Source organism: Eulemur rufifrons, chromosome 7, assembly GCF_041146395.1.
Source record: "Eulemur rufifrons isolate Redbay chromosome 7, OSU_ERuf_1, whole genome shotgun sequence".
In the NCBI taxonomy this organism is placed as follows: Eukaryota; Metazoa; Chordata; class Mammalia; order Primates; family Lemuridae; genus Eulemur; species Eulemur rufifrons.
This window is the reverse complement of record NC_090989.1, coordinates 481620-496059: the sequence shown is the minus strand read 5'-3', so window position 1 is coordinate 496059 and position 14440 is coordinate 481620. Positions and strand designations below refer to the sequence as shown.

Below are 14440 nucleotides of genomic sequence, written 5' to 3'. Positions count from 1 at the left end.
AGAGCCAGGTAGGGCTGTGCTGCCTTTCCCGACCAGCCTCAGAAGCCACCCAGCATCACTCCTGCCACGCCGTGCCTGCGGGGCGGTCACCGACCTCCCCAGGTTGGAGGCAGGATGGGCTCTGCCTCTTTTCAGGAAGTGGGAAGGGCTAGAAAAGCACTGGGACTGGAGTCCCTGCTGGCCATTTTTTGAGATGTTTTGAAACAAAGGCTAAAGTTAAACATTAGTTTTGTTGAGAGTGAGGGCCTGGGGGTGGAGCATGGAGAGCAGGTGACTTGCTGGTCATTGCACTGTCATCGCAGGGTCTGGAGGCAGAGCAGGCAGGGGCAGCAGGGCAGGCGAGGGCAGTGGGGCCGCAGCCCCCCCTGAGCAAGCCTGTTTTGGGGCACCTTGTATCCTCTCTCTGCTCTTTTCTCCACCTTTCCACCTTCTCTGTTCGTGGCGGAGGGCGACTGATGGATGGCCCCCAGTGACTGCTGAGTGGGCCGTTTCTCAGGGTTTGCTGACACCGTGCACAGTGCCGGGGAGAAGTAATACAGGCCATTTCAGATTTGGGAAACACCCACGATAAAGGGCTTTCCGTGGAGAGTCTGGGAGGCCAGGGCTCACACTCCGAGCACAGGACAGCAGCTTGGTCGTCAGGCTGGGCTGGGTGGTGTGGGGCGAGGAGGACGTCGGAGTGGGCCTTGCCCGTGACCCACAGCATCCACATGTCCACCACCAACTTCCGGGTTCAAGATTCTTCTGTGCAGGTTTGGCAGAGTGTATGTTGTGTAATGATCGATGAGAAATGTATGCTGTTTTAAATGGACTTTTTCACAATTGGAAAAGCAAATGGTTTACACAGGTATTCTCCTAAAATTGTGTTTCAGGCATAGACCCATCTCTGCAAGCAGAGAATAGAACCCCTGGGCCCTCACAGACCACAGCTGCTGCACCCAAACAGCAGAAGTCTCGGCCCACCAACTCACGGGATGAGCGCTTCCGGTCAGGTAGGCTCACGGCCTAGGTAGTGAGGAGGGCAGGTGGGCCTGGCACTCTTAGACTCTGGCCATGAAGGCTGTCAGGTATTTTTTCTTTGCTGAAGTACCTGCCTGAGAAATTATTTTCTGTTGAGCAATAATGTACATAACACTTTTTAGGAAAAACATTTAACCTTCACATAACCACAGTCTGTTTTAATGTATCATGTAGCTTAAGTGTTGTTTTCTTAAAGGATGCCCACTAAAATCTCTGGAGAAATCTTCCTCCCACTCTCACTAGAATGATTTCTTCAAACATTGGTGTACATTTTTCCACGTAGAGCTTTAGGGTTGCTGTTTGTAATTTTTGTGCCTATGGAATAGCTTTACTACTAGGTATAGGTGTTTTAGTATTTCTTTTTCTTATTTTGGAGGTTTCTTTCATTCTGTTTGGTGGTGCTTTTATGAATATTTAAATTTGTATCTGATATTTTATTTGAATTATCAGAATGCCCACTGGAAAAAATTCATTTTTCTATTATAGGTTATATATTAAGTTTTGAGCACTTTATTTAGCAAAATTTCTACCACTTTATAATTGTATATTTCCTTTACATTTAAGATCTTTCAATAAGACCTTTTCAGAAAAACTTTCAACAGGGGTAAAAAAAAAAAAATGGTCATTTTTAAGAATGTCCAAGAAGGACATTAAGATTTTAAATGTTTTCTCAACATGGGAATATGAAAAAATGGTCTAAGAAATATTTGACCAGATAATTTCTTACCAATTTGATACACATTTAAAAAAACTTTTTCACACGGAAAAGTTCTTTTCTACATATAAAAATAATATATGCTTAATATTAAATGTATATAAAATATTATACCAAGTTTAAGGACAAAGGTAAAAATCACACAAAATCTCTGAATCCTGAGACAGCTGCCCTCAAAATTCCACTGAGCACAGTTTCTTCAGCCTGGGTGCAGATAGCCTGCACTTGCACACACACTTTCCATGAACGGGGCCATAGGAAAGACCGCCTGCCTTCCCCTCTCCCCACATTGTCCCCCCAGCCCTGTCCACACTCATGTAACTGGTGCCGGTAAACTTGTTTCTGCCCTTGTGAGCCTTGTACTAGATATGTTCTTTATTGTCTAATACAAGTCCGTATCATAAATACGATGTGCCAGTATTTTCTCCCAGGGTGTGGTTTGTCTTTATATTTCCTTAAAATGTCTTTTGAAGAGCAGAAGTTTTTAATTTTGATAAAGTCTAAGTTATCAATTTTTAAAAATGAATTGTGCTTTTTTTCTTATGTAGGTTTTCGTTTTTGTTTTCTGTTTTTTTTTTTTTTTTTTTTTTTGGAGACAGAGTCTCGCTTTATTGACCAGGCTGGAGTGCAGTGGCATCATCACAGCTCACTGCAGCCTCTAACTCCTGGGCTCCAGCGATCCTCCTGCCGCAGCCTCTTGAGTATCTGGAACTACAGCTGTATGCCACTATGCTTGACTAATATTTAACTTTTTTGTAAAGACAAGGTCTCACTATTGTCCAGGCCAGTCTTGAACTCCTGGCCTCAAGTGATCCTCCTGCCTTGGCCTCCCAAAGTGCTGGATTACAGGCATGAGCCACTGCGTCTGGCCCATTGTAGAAGATTATAGTTTTAGGTTTTACTCTGAGGTCTATGATCTGATATTTAGTTATTTTCAGTATAAGTGCAGGGTGTGAATCAAAGTAGTTTTTTTTTTTTTTTTTTGCATGTAGATATCCAATGGTTCCTGCACCATTCCTTAAGAAGACTGCCTTCTCCAGTGAATTCTCTATGCACTTTTTTCCTAAAAGCAGTTGCACATATGTATGTGCGTATATTTCTGGACTCTCTATTAATCTATTCGTCTATCTTTAAGGCAAAACTGTGCTTCTCTTAATGATTGTAGCTTAATCATAAGTTTAAAATCAGTAGTGTTAGTCCTCCAGTTTGTTCCTTATCCATGTTTCTTTGTATTTAATGTGTCTTATTTTCTCTGGCACTTTTAAGATTTTTCTCTTTATCACTGTGCAATGGACTGAATTGTGTCCTTCCCAAAATTCACATATTGAAACCCCTAAACCCCAATGGGATTGTATTTGGAGCTGGGGCCTTTGGGAGGTGATTAGCTTGAGATGAGTTCGTGAGGGTGGAGCCCTCACTCTGGGATTAGTGCCCATGTGCGTAGAGACATCAGAGAGCTTGGCTTCTCCCGCACCCCGTCACCATCTGAGGACACAGGGAGAAGGCAACGTATACAAGCCGGGAGGAGAGACCGCACCAGAAACCAGCCATGCTGGCTCCTTGATATTGGACTTCCAGCCTTCAGAACTGTGAGAAAATAAATTGCTGTTGTTGAAGGCACCCGGTCTGGTCTGTGGTATTTTGTTATGGCAGCCGAGCAGACTAAGAAATGGTGGTTTTTGAGTGGTTTGGTTATGGTGCGCTGGTGTAGTTTTCTTTTGCTTATGCTTGGGGTTTGTTGAGTTTCTTAGATCTGTTGGTTTTAATCCCATCATGTTGATATTGTCTAAATGTTTAGTTCTGGATTGTTTTGTGTACATTTATGTTTTCCTTTTTTTCTAAGACAGCACTATGGGAGTCATAGCTATGTCCATATCTGTTGAGGCCTCCTGGGTTTGTCTCTGGTGCTCCCCTTCTGTTGCGCACTTTCTTCCATGAGCGTTTTCAGTTGAGTCCTTACGTGTCGATGCTTTTGAAGCATTATATGTCTGAAAATATTTTTATTAAACCCTCATGTTTAAATAATTTGGTTGGATCTAAAATTCTACATTCAATACTTTTTCCTTCCATACGATATTGCCTTCTTGTACCTGGTTACTATTATTGTCAGCCTGTTTCTTAATCCTTCAAGGTGATTTGTTCTTTTTCTCTAGAAGCTTTTGGAATTGCCTTTTCTATAAATTGTGTTTCAATTAGATGTGAATTTTTCGTCTTGATTAGCAGGCTACAAGCCATTTAAATGTAAGGTTTTTAAATGTTTTAAAGCATTTGTTAGGGAAAATTTTAAACACATGCAAAAATGGCCATCATAGCATGATAGAGCCCCAGACCCACTGTGCCACTGCACCAGCTCTCAGCCACACTCAGTCCTGGCTTCCTCCGGGCCCCACGTACTTCCTCCCTCCCCACGGGGTTCCAAGCCAATCTCAGACGTGCTGTTTCATTTAGATGTCATAACATTCTTGGTCTCTGTATCTGAAAGGAAAGTATTTCTAAAAGATAATGCTATTATTCCAAAAAATTAACAATCATTCCTTAATAGCGAATATGCAGCCAATGTTCAAATGCCTTTTTAAAATCAAGTTTATTTGGACCCAGGATCTGAATAGGATGTACACGTCGTGGCTGGATGATGTGTGTTTTCTGGGCCCTGTTTGTGCAGTGGCTCCTCCATGGTGTAGCCTGCTGTGCTCCTTAGCTGGCCAGGCTTGACGTGAGTCCGGCTGTGATTTCCAGCCACTCTGGAGACTCCATAGCGGGTGCTCCGTGTCCCTGTCCTTGTTGGCTGTTAGGATAAGATGCTCTAGTCTCATTCTGGGCATCTCCTTCCCTGCCTTGGAATCTGCCATTTCTCAGGGTTTTTAAGGTGAGGATGGTGTTTTATGACCACAGGCACTAGGGCTGTGATTGCTGTTGGGCTGGTTATTGTTTGTAGACGGTTTAGCATACAGAGGTAACACATACTTTTCAAAGATAAAGCACCGCATTCATATGTAGTCACATCGTCCATTCAAATTCAGGACTGCAGGGTCCCTACCTCCTTCACCTGCATTCGCGTCTCCTCTCTCTCTCAGGAGTGTCCAGGGCTCCAGGGCCGGTGGAATCAGTCGACCACATGCTCTTCATTTACTGTGTCCCACATGACTCACAGAACACCTCCGTGTGGCAGTGGCCTCACTGCCATCAACAATGCGAGCACAGAGTTGAACAGTTCTTAATGCAGTTCTTTTTGTCCTTAGTAGATATTTCTGGAGAGACAGGTTGGACAGTCTAAGTGCAGTGTTTTAACGTCAGCTGGAATAGTTTCAGCCAACAGCTAGACATACATTGAGGCTCATTTGTTTTACTTTATTTTCAAATTTGGAGATTTGTTTTTTTATTTAGTTTTGATTTATGACTATGGACATATTTACATGGTTCCAAAATCAAATCTACAAACAAAATAATATTTAAAGAAATCTAGAACCAACATACGTTGATGGACAGATAGGCAGAGCTTCTATTCCCCTTATACCCAATAAAAACAAACAGAAACATGAAACTTAATTTGTTATTTCGTAATCAATCTTGTAAAAAGTATTTTTACTGCTTTTCTTTCTATGTAGATATCCACACTGAAGCCGTGCAAGCAGCTTTGGCCAAATACAAAGAGAGGAAGATGCCTATGCCTTCGAAAAGGCGCTCTGTTCTTGTACATTCATCTGTGGAGACCTACACCCCTCCAGGTATTGAGAAACTGTGTCAGGAATGGCTTTCATGGGTGTTTCACAGAACTGATGTTAAAATATGTATTGCTCATTGAGTTAGAATATCCTTCTGGCCTGTAGTATAGAATTGGAACATTTGGAGATGAAAAGTATTTGTAGATGTGCATATTTCTTACCTAAAAACCTGTGGTCTACACAGTATTATTCTTACCCAAATGGATACTTGCTTTCTACAGGACTTTTTGTGTGGATTTTAATATTTTTTACTAGATGCTCTTTATGTCTTTTAGTAAAGAGAAGAACCTAAAATAGGCACTTAGTACAATGATAAAGTTTCCTAAATTAAGAATTTTAGGCCGGGCGCGGTGGCTCACGCCTGTAATCCTAGCACTCTGGGAGGCCGAGGTGGGCGGATCGTTTGAGCTCAGGAGTTCGAGACCAGCCTGAGCAAGAGCGAGACCCCATCTCTACTAAAAATAGAAAGAAATTATATGGACAGCTAAAAATATATATAGAAAAAATTAGCCAGGCATAGTGGTGCATGCCTGTAGTCCCAGCTACTCGGGAGGCTGAGACAGGAGGATCGCTTGAGCCCAGGAGTTTGAGGTTGCTGTGAGCTAGGCTGATGCCACGGCACTCACTCTAGCCTGGGCAACAGAGTGAGACTCTGTCTCAAAAAAAAAAAGAATTTTAAATTATTCTCATCTTACTACCTATTATTTAATATGTTGTTACCAGGACTTCAGTGGGACATAAGACTATTTGGAGAGTTTTTGGTTTATGTTGTCGTTGTTACCATTAGAAATGAAAACTTTTATGTGGTGTATTTTAAGCTTCCTGTTAAATTGTACCAAGATGTTGGTAATATCTAATGACTTCACATCCATGAACTTCAATTGCTGCTTACTGTGTTATTAAGTGACAAAATAGTGACATTCATGTTTGGTTTGATGCATTTGGAATTGCTACACAGTAAAAACAAATGCACCATATTCACAAGATGATTCAAGTGAATTCAGTGTTTCGGTAACACTTTCTTCCTTTAAAAAAAAGACGTTTATTATTAAAAAAAAATCTTAGAAGTAGCTGTCAAATTATTATTTCTACTAAATACAGCTATAGACACTATCCACTTGTAAAATAATTTTTTAATAATTAATTATAAGACCCCATAATAAAATATACAGTCATGCTGACTTGATGGAACCTTAATTCAGAGTTAATTAAGCAGTTGTCTCAGGGAAGGAATTCTTTCTAGAGATAATTCACTTGATTCCCCTGAGAGGACGCATGTGGACAGGGCCATGGTCCCCCCCACGGCCACCACGGTGCCACTGGGGTTCATGCAGTGGCCAGGACACTGCACCTACACTGCCTCCCGAGGTGTGGGGCTCGTGCGCTGGCTCACCCCGGGGAATACTGGGGCTCAGGGTGGATGTGCAGTAGCAGCGCTGGACGTCCGCACAACACTTGCCAGTCGGGGACCACTGAGGTACGCGCTGAAGCTGTGTAGGAGACCAGAGGCTGTCTTCACGCCTGGCATGTGGTGCCCCAGGGCTGAGTTCTCCCTGGGGCGCTGGGGCTCGTGGAGCCATTTTCCCCACAGTAGGGCTCCTGACACGCCCTGTAGATTGAGGGTGACCTTTGAGGTGTCTGCTTGGCCACGTTGGGGCAGAGCTGTGCCAGGTGCACAGAAGCTACACACAGGCCTGGGAGGCTCTGGTGCACGTGGGAACTCCGTCCTCCTCTGGACTCATCCCTACATCATGCCTGTCATCGTTATTTTAACCACAGACACGTCGTCTGCCTCAGAAGATGAGGGCTCTTTACGGCGACCCGGGCGACTCACCTCCACTCCGCTCCAGAGCCATCCCAGCGTCGAGCCCTGGCTCGACCGGGTCGTTCAGGGCTCGTCCACTTCATCCTCCGCATCCTCCACCTCATCTCACCCGGGAGGGAGACCCGCTGCTGCTCCCAGTGCCGCCACCACGCCGGGGGCCGCTGCTGCCACTGCGCTCGCAGGCCTCACAGCCCACGCCCACATAGGTCAGTAACGAGCTGCCGTGGCCCCCGCGCCAGCACGGCAGAGCCAAGAGTGCCCAGGACAGACAGGCGCTGCGCCCTGGCAGCAGCACCGTTCCCTGCATGGAGCAGGTGGAGAGCACCTCAGGGGGGGCCTCCCTGCAGTTAGCTGCAGGCCTGGGCTCGCTCTGAGCAGCTGAGGTCACGCAGCCCAGATATCTCACATGGCTCACCTGCCTGAGACATTGACCTATTTTCAGCTTTAAAATTGCACTTGAAAGGAACAGGGGTAATATTTGGTTAATGCATCATCTGGATTAAATCTTTGGCCTTTTGGACAGTATAGCTGTGTTGCTAAACTTTTCCCCATCAAGACGCACCTCTTTTTCATCTGGAAAATGTCCTTTTGGTAACAAAGTAGTTTAGCAGTCCTAGGTCCTCGTGGCATGTGGGCCTCCCCGGGGGCCCCCCCAGAAGCGTGTGTGGTGGTTCCACATGTTGCACAGCCCCTTCCTGCTCTCGTGGCTGCACAGGTGGCAGGTGCAGGGCACGTGGTCAGTACACATACCTGCTGGTGGTCGTGACCGTCACCCTTTACCTGGCTGCCTTTGATCCTCTCTGCCTTTCCTCTGGGCCTTTGTCCACAGCCGCAGGGCCATCAGTGGTTTCTGCACCTGGGTGGGGCTCTGAGGCCGAGGGCGGGAGCTGCCGCTGTGGCCTGGCCCTTCTTCCTCCAGACACCAGGGTAGACAACCCTTCAGCCTGGAAAGATGTCAGTGAGAACTACTCAGAAAGAGTCACGGATCTTTTCTAAATCGTGCAATCCTATGAATTACATTCATCTTAGAAAAGAAAAAATGCAAACGTTTCATTATTTGAACTCCTATATATTAACAAAAGTAGTAGTGTAGTTCTCCATAGATACATAGCTGGCACGTGAAGCCCCACATACATTCTTGCACTCATACCTTAACATGCAGTCAGTGTTACTGAAGACTCATCTTAAACGCCTCCTTTGTTCCTAGATGAGTAAGGAGGACAAAAAGTTGGGTGATTGTAACTTGCTTGAGATCACACAGCTGGCTTAGTGGTAAAGCCAGGGCTGATACCAGTTTTCTTGATTCCTGTTTATTTTCTTTGCTTTTAGTTGCTTTTCTGCCAAAAGTGAAACAGTGAGCACCTGCAGTGCACCCGTGACAGGCTGGTGTTTGTGGTGGGGTCTCCACAGGCCATGCTGGTCTCATGTGCTGTGCTACTTCTGTGTAAATCTTGGTCACCGTTTGGCTGGATTGGGGGCCAGCGGGGCATGTTCAGTGGCCCGTGGCTTCTGTCTCAGCATCCTCTGTGGAACACGTCACTGCTGCTCTTCACTTTTTATTCATTTGAGTCAATACATGAAGTCTGCGTGTTTCTGTTGAACATATGTCTTCCTCCTGCGACTTAAGTCCTAACTGAAAACTCATGATGCTCACTCTGCCTGCACACCCTGCTTCCGGCTCACGGAGGAACTGCCAAGACTGACAGGGTAGCGGGAGAAGGCAGCATTTTCCATGGGAAAGCCCCTTTGGAAGACCACCTGTCTAATTGTTTCTGTAGCTTTCCTGGGTGTCCTGCCTATGGCCAGGGGCCGCTGCCTTCTTTTCCTCAAGGAGGTTTACAGCCCACAGCTTGATTTTCTTTCTCTGCTCATCATGGTGATTTAACTTGATAGAATACGCAGTCGACTCCAGTGTGAAGAAAACAGTGGTGTTTTCATGTTCTGTTCCCTTACCTCTGCTTCCTGAAGCTCCTCCCCATGAGGTGGGGCGGGAGGGCAGGCGGAGCAGCCATAGTCTCAGGTTGTCAGCCATTGGAAGCTGTCTGAACACCGTCTCCTGGAGTGTTGGAAATAAAAGCGTGTTTGGCATGAAAAATTAGCCACCGTTCAAAATGTTTAACCATGTAGCCCTCAGCTTTCCAGTGGTTGTGGGGTGTCTTTAAACAAAGCACTTAACTTTAATGTGAGTTTGAATTAGATGTTTTTATTCTCTGAAAAGGACCTGGCTGTAAATAGTAAAATATAGATTTATTACTCACATTAATGCCTAACTTCTGCAAATGGATCTGTAGTGATCTCTTCATTTCTCATTTGCTTGTCCTAGCATGGACATTTTAATTCTGGTAACTTTTTAAAAAAATCTTAACTCAGGTTCTATTTAATACCTTACTACAGATTGTAGTTTTCATGTACTAAATGTCTGCTGGACATATTTGATTTGAATTTCTAAATTTCAAAATACTCAACTTTCCCTCTCCTTATTCCAGAAATCATCCTTTGTTTTAGTTTTTAAAGTAGATAATTCTTCAGTTTGAACTAAGGAAAGAACTGTGGAAAAAGGAAGAATATTTTAAGTAAAAAATTTAACATAGAATATAACAGGTAAAGGTCATTTTAAAAAATATATTATTTTTGGTTTTGGATTAAAGAAATCAAATATATTAAACATTTTGACATAATTAAAGATACCTATATGTAAAAGCAGTACTTACAGTAGTTCATTTTTATTTTTATGTGGTTTATTTTTATGCAGCTATTTTTGAAACTATTTTGTAGTGTGTAAGTTACCATGCATTCCTGTTTTTCCATGTGTACTTTTAAAATCATTTATTCTTTTTGCTAGATTTGGAAGAGTGAGGAAACTTCTTTTTAAATTAAAGAGCCTCCTGATGGACATCCTTTAAAATGCTGATCTGATCAGCATCAGGCTTTTTCAAGAGTTGTGAAAACTGTGTCATTAAAGCTTTAGATTTTTCCAGAACATATTTTCTGCTATGTAAATAGTGAGTGTGTGTTTTGCTTCCATACAACTAACTTCATCTTTCTATATATCTAAAAAGTTCTTACTTTGTATTGTACGTAGGTTGATGAGATGATAGATGGTAAGAATTTGAACATTTAAGGTGTCAGAGTGCCACAGTGAGACTGGCAGGCACATCCGTTAAACAGTTAACCAGCCTCCACCAATATGGATTAGTGTGGATTCCTACAGGTGGACAAGTGTCCATGCACTCAGTGTCGTGGTGGAGCACAATTTCTGACAGTCACACAGACGTGGTGCCTTTCCTAGTGGTTAGACCCACTTATAACAATAATTCTCATAGCAACTTATACTCAGCCAGCATTCTGAAGAGTTCAGTGTGCTGAACCATGAAAATTACACACAAAAATGTGCATTCAGACAATGGACAGAGTGATTTTCAAACATGTTCGATATCTCATGTAGTCTCTCTTTGAATGTTACACTAACATAGTCTCTCTTAGTTTTGCAGATATTTTTAACTGGCAGTGGGGACAGTTTAAATTTTGTAGTTTTATTCTTTGAAGCCTGCAAAGGTGTGGCCTCCAACCTACTTTTCTGGAGGTTGGGAGTCTGCCTGTTTGTTCATAATGTAACAAAAAATGTTCCAGTGACAACTGAGTTCAGATTTGTTTCTGCGTCCTTGAGGGGGAATTTCTAAACTAAACTCTCCCAAGGCTGCTGTGGTTTACTCTGCGCCTGTCTGTGCTCTAGCTGGTGGTGTTCAGTCAAGATCCAGTGGAAAATCGAGTCACCCACGCACGCAGATCTCCACACAACACGTCTGGGAGTGCACAGGGTCCCAGTATGCCTTTGGTCAGCCAGGAAAACAGGATCAATCAGAAACCACACTCCACACTTAGGGCTCAGCTAGTGAAGCTTTAGACTAATGGGGTTTGCATGCAGCTTAATACTTGTGTGACTTACGGCCCCTTTCATTTTGGGTGTTTTCCAAAAGCAGATCTTCACTCTGCCCCTCCTGACGTCACCACGGGCCTCGTGGAGCATTCGCATTATGAGCGTCCACAGGTGGCTTCAGTGAGAGGTGTTCCTCGGGGGTGCGGCGGGAGCGTCCTGGAAACGGCAGATGGTGAGCATGCCTCTTTCTCATTTTGAAACAGCAGAGAACAGATTCTGCCTTCCGGCACTTCAGCAACCCTAAGCCGGCCATCATGTTAATCAGTCACTGGGAAGCTTCTTCGTTTAGATCCAGTGTGGCAGTCAGTGTGAACACACACACTGTACCTGTCACCGAACAGTCCCTCTCACTCTCGTCCTGCAGCCTTTGGACTTGTCACAACAGGCGTCGTGGCTGACCAGGTGCAGGCTCAGAGACATCAGTGTGATTTTCACAATGTCCTCATTATACCATTTCTTTTTGAAACAGTTTTCAATGTCTTTTATCAGAATCATATTAAATTTTCCCCCAAAGTACCAATTTAAATCACAGAGGAGCTCAGATCAAGGACCTTGCTGTGTATTGTGATCCTCCTACACAGTGTGTCCAGTTTAGTGCAGTCTTTCATCTCCTTGTGAGATGCAGAAGAAAACTGCTGAGGCAGCATGAGAAGCTGTATGTTGGTTAGAAATGCTTTAAGCTTGAGTGTAACTGACATATAATGAACGGTGCATATTTAAAGTGTACAGTTTTAAAAGTTTTAAGATAGTCGTACATCCATGAAAGCATCACTACAAGATAGTGAATGTACCCAGCACTCCCAGAAGTGTCCCAGTGTTCCTGGGTAATCCCTCCCTTTGGCTCTTTCTGGATCGGCCCCACCCCTTCAGGCAACTTTCGGACACTATAGATTAGTTTAGATTTTCTAGAATTTTATATAAATTGAATCACACAGTATTTACTCTTGTTATCTGGTGTCTGCCACTCTGTGTAATTATTTTAAGATTAATTTATCTTATGTCAATAGTTCATTCCTTTTTATTGATTGATGACTAGTATTTTATTATACAGACGCAACACAGTTTATCTATCTATTCACCTGTTGGGTATTTTGATTCTTTCTCGTTTTGGGCCCATGACAATAAAGCTGCTATGAATTATCAGTCTTGTACACATTTTTGTGTAGATGTACACTCCCATTTCTTTTGGGTCCATGCCTAGAAGTAGAAGGCTGATGGTTCCAGGTCCTCTGCATCCTCTCTAATAGTTGGTATTATCTGTTTTTTCAATTTTAACCATCCTAATGGATTTGTAGAGGTATCTTACTGTAGTTTGAATTTGCATTTCCCTGACGAAGGATATGTTGATTATCTTTCTATGTGTTTATTTGCCATCAGTATATCTTTTTAGGAAAAGTGTCTGTTTAAACTTTTGCCTATATTTATGTTTTATATCTATATATATTTTTATTGTGTTTGTGTTCTTACTGAGTTTTGAGAGTTCTTTATATACACTAGATACAAGCAGATTTATCGTTTGTATTTTTTTCTATTCTGTGGCGTGTTTTTTTCATTCTTTTAAGTGTCTTTGAAAGAGCAGAAGTTTTAAATTTTGATGAAATTCAGTTTACCAATATTTTCTTTTATGGATTGTGCTTTTGTGTCATATCTAAGACATCTTTGCCTAACCCATGGTCACAAATGTCTTCTATATTTTCTTCCAGAATAAATTTTAGGTTTTACATTTAGATATATGGTCCATTTTGAGTTAATTTTAGCATAAGTATGCAGTGCGAATCAAAGTTAACATTTTCGTATGTGAAAATTCCATTGTTCTAGCATCACTTATTGTGAAGACCATTCTTTCTCCACCAAGTTTTGTTGGCATCTTTAATGAAAATGTCTAGTAGGCCTTATATGAGGGGATCTGTTTCTGGGCTCTGTATGTTATTCCATTGCTCTATTTGTCTGTCCTTATACTGAGACCTTATACATCCATGATTACTATGGTTTTATAAAAACTCTTAAAATTATATAGTTTAAGTCTTCCAACTCTGCTTTATTTTGTCATTTTTTACCCTGATACCAAGAATCAGTCCAGACTGCTTTTCATTTTAAAAATTGTTTTGACTATTTTAGCTCCTGTGCATTTTAATGTATATTTTAAAATCAGTTTGTCAATTTCTACAAAAATTGCTGCTGTGATTTTTTTGTTTGTTTGTTTGTTTGTTTTGGAGACAGAGTCTCACTCTGTTGCCCAGGCTAGAGTGCTGTGGCGTCAGCCTAGCTCACAGCAACCTCAAACTCCTGGGCTCAAGCAATCCTCCTGCCTCAGCCTCCTGAATAGCTGGGGCTACAGGCATGCGCCACCATGCCCTGCTAATTTTTTTCTATATATATTTTTAGCTGTCCAGATCATTTATTTCTATTTTTAGTAGAGATGGGGTCTCGCTCTTGCTCAGGCTGGTCTTGAACTCCTGACCTCGAGCAATCCTCCCATCTCAGCCTCCCAGAGTGCTAGGATTACAGGCGTGAGCCACCATGCCCGGCCCTCTGCTGTGATTTTGATTGGTATTTTATTGAGTCTTTAGATCAATTTGTTGAGTATTGGCATCTTAACAATATTTTATAGTCCAGTCAATTAAAATGGTGTATCTCCCCATTTATTTAGATCCTTAAAAAATTTTTCAGTACTGTTTTGTTGCTTTCAGTGAATACGTATTGCATATACTTTGTTAAAATTATCCCAAAATATGTTGTTTTTGATGTTACTATTTACATTTTTCCCATTTTTTGGTTAGTCTATAGAAATACAGTTGATTTTATATATTGACTTTATATTAGTTCTAGTAGTGTTTTTTTGGTAGATTCCTTAAGATTTTCTACATGCATGATCGTATTGTTTATGGATAAAGATAGTTTTGTATTGTCTTTTTACATTGTATGTGTTTTATTTATTTTTCTTGCTTTATTGCAGTTTCTAGGACTTCCAGTACTATGTTGATTAGAAATGTTGAGAGTGGACATCCTTGCCTTGTTTCCAATCTTAGGGAGAAAGCGTTTATTTTTTCATTTTTCAATTGTGATCTTAGCTACAGATTCTTCATAGATATCCTTCATCAGGTTGTGGAAGTTCCCTTGTTTGCTTGTTTTTTTCCTCCAGAGACGGAGTCCTGCTCTGTTGTCCAGGCTAGAGTACGGTGGGATCATAGCTCGCTGTAACCTCAAACTCCTGGGCTCAA

The 14440-nt window shown here is 42.4% G+C and overlaps 1 protein-coding gene across 6 annotated transcripts in view; it reads left to right on the top strand.

Annotated features, from left to right (window-relative positions):
- DIP2A (disco interacting protein 2 homolog A) overlaps positions 1-14440 on the top strand; it is a 108960-nt gene that overhangs the window by 35234 nt on the left and 59286 nt on the right. For 3 of the 6 annotated variants that reach the window (XM_069474872.1, XM_069474870.1, XM_069474871.1), the window contains exons 3-6: positions 873-992; positions 5341-5460; positions 7237-7488; positions 11263-11391. In XM_069474872.1, coding sequence (XP_069330973.1) covers positions 873-992; positions 5341-5460; positions 7237-7488; positions 11263-11391 — 621 coding nt within the window. Of the gene's footprint in view, positions 1-872; positions 993-5340; positions 5461-7236; positions 7489-11259; positions 11392-14440 lie in introns of all 6 variants that reach the window. The other 3 variants (XM_069474869.1, XM_069474874.1, XM_069474873.1) reach the window with 3 other exon arrangements.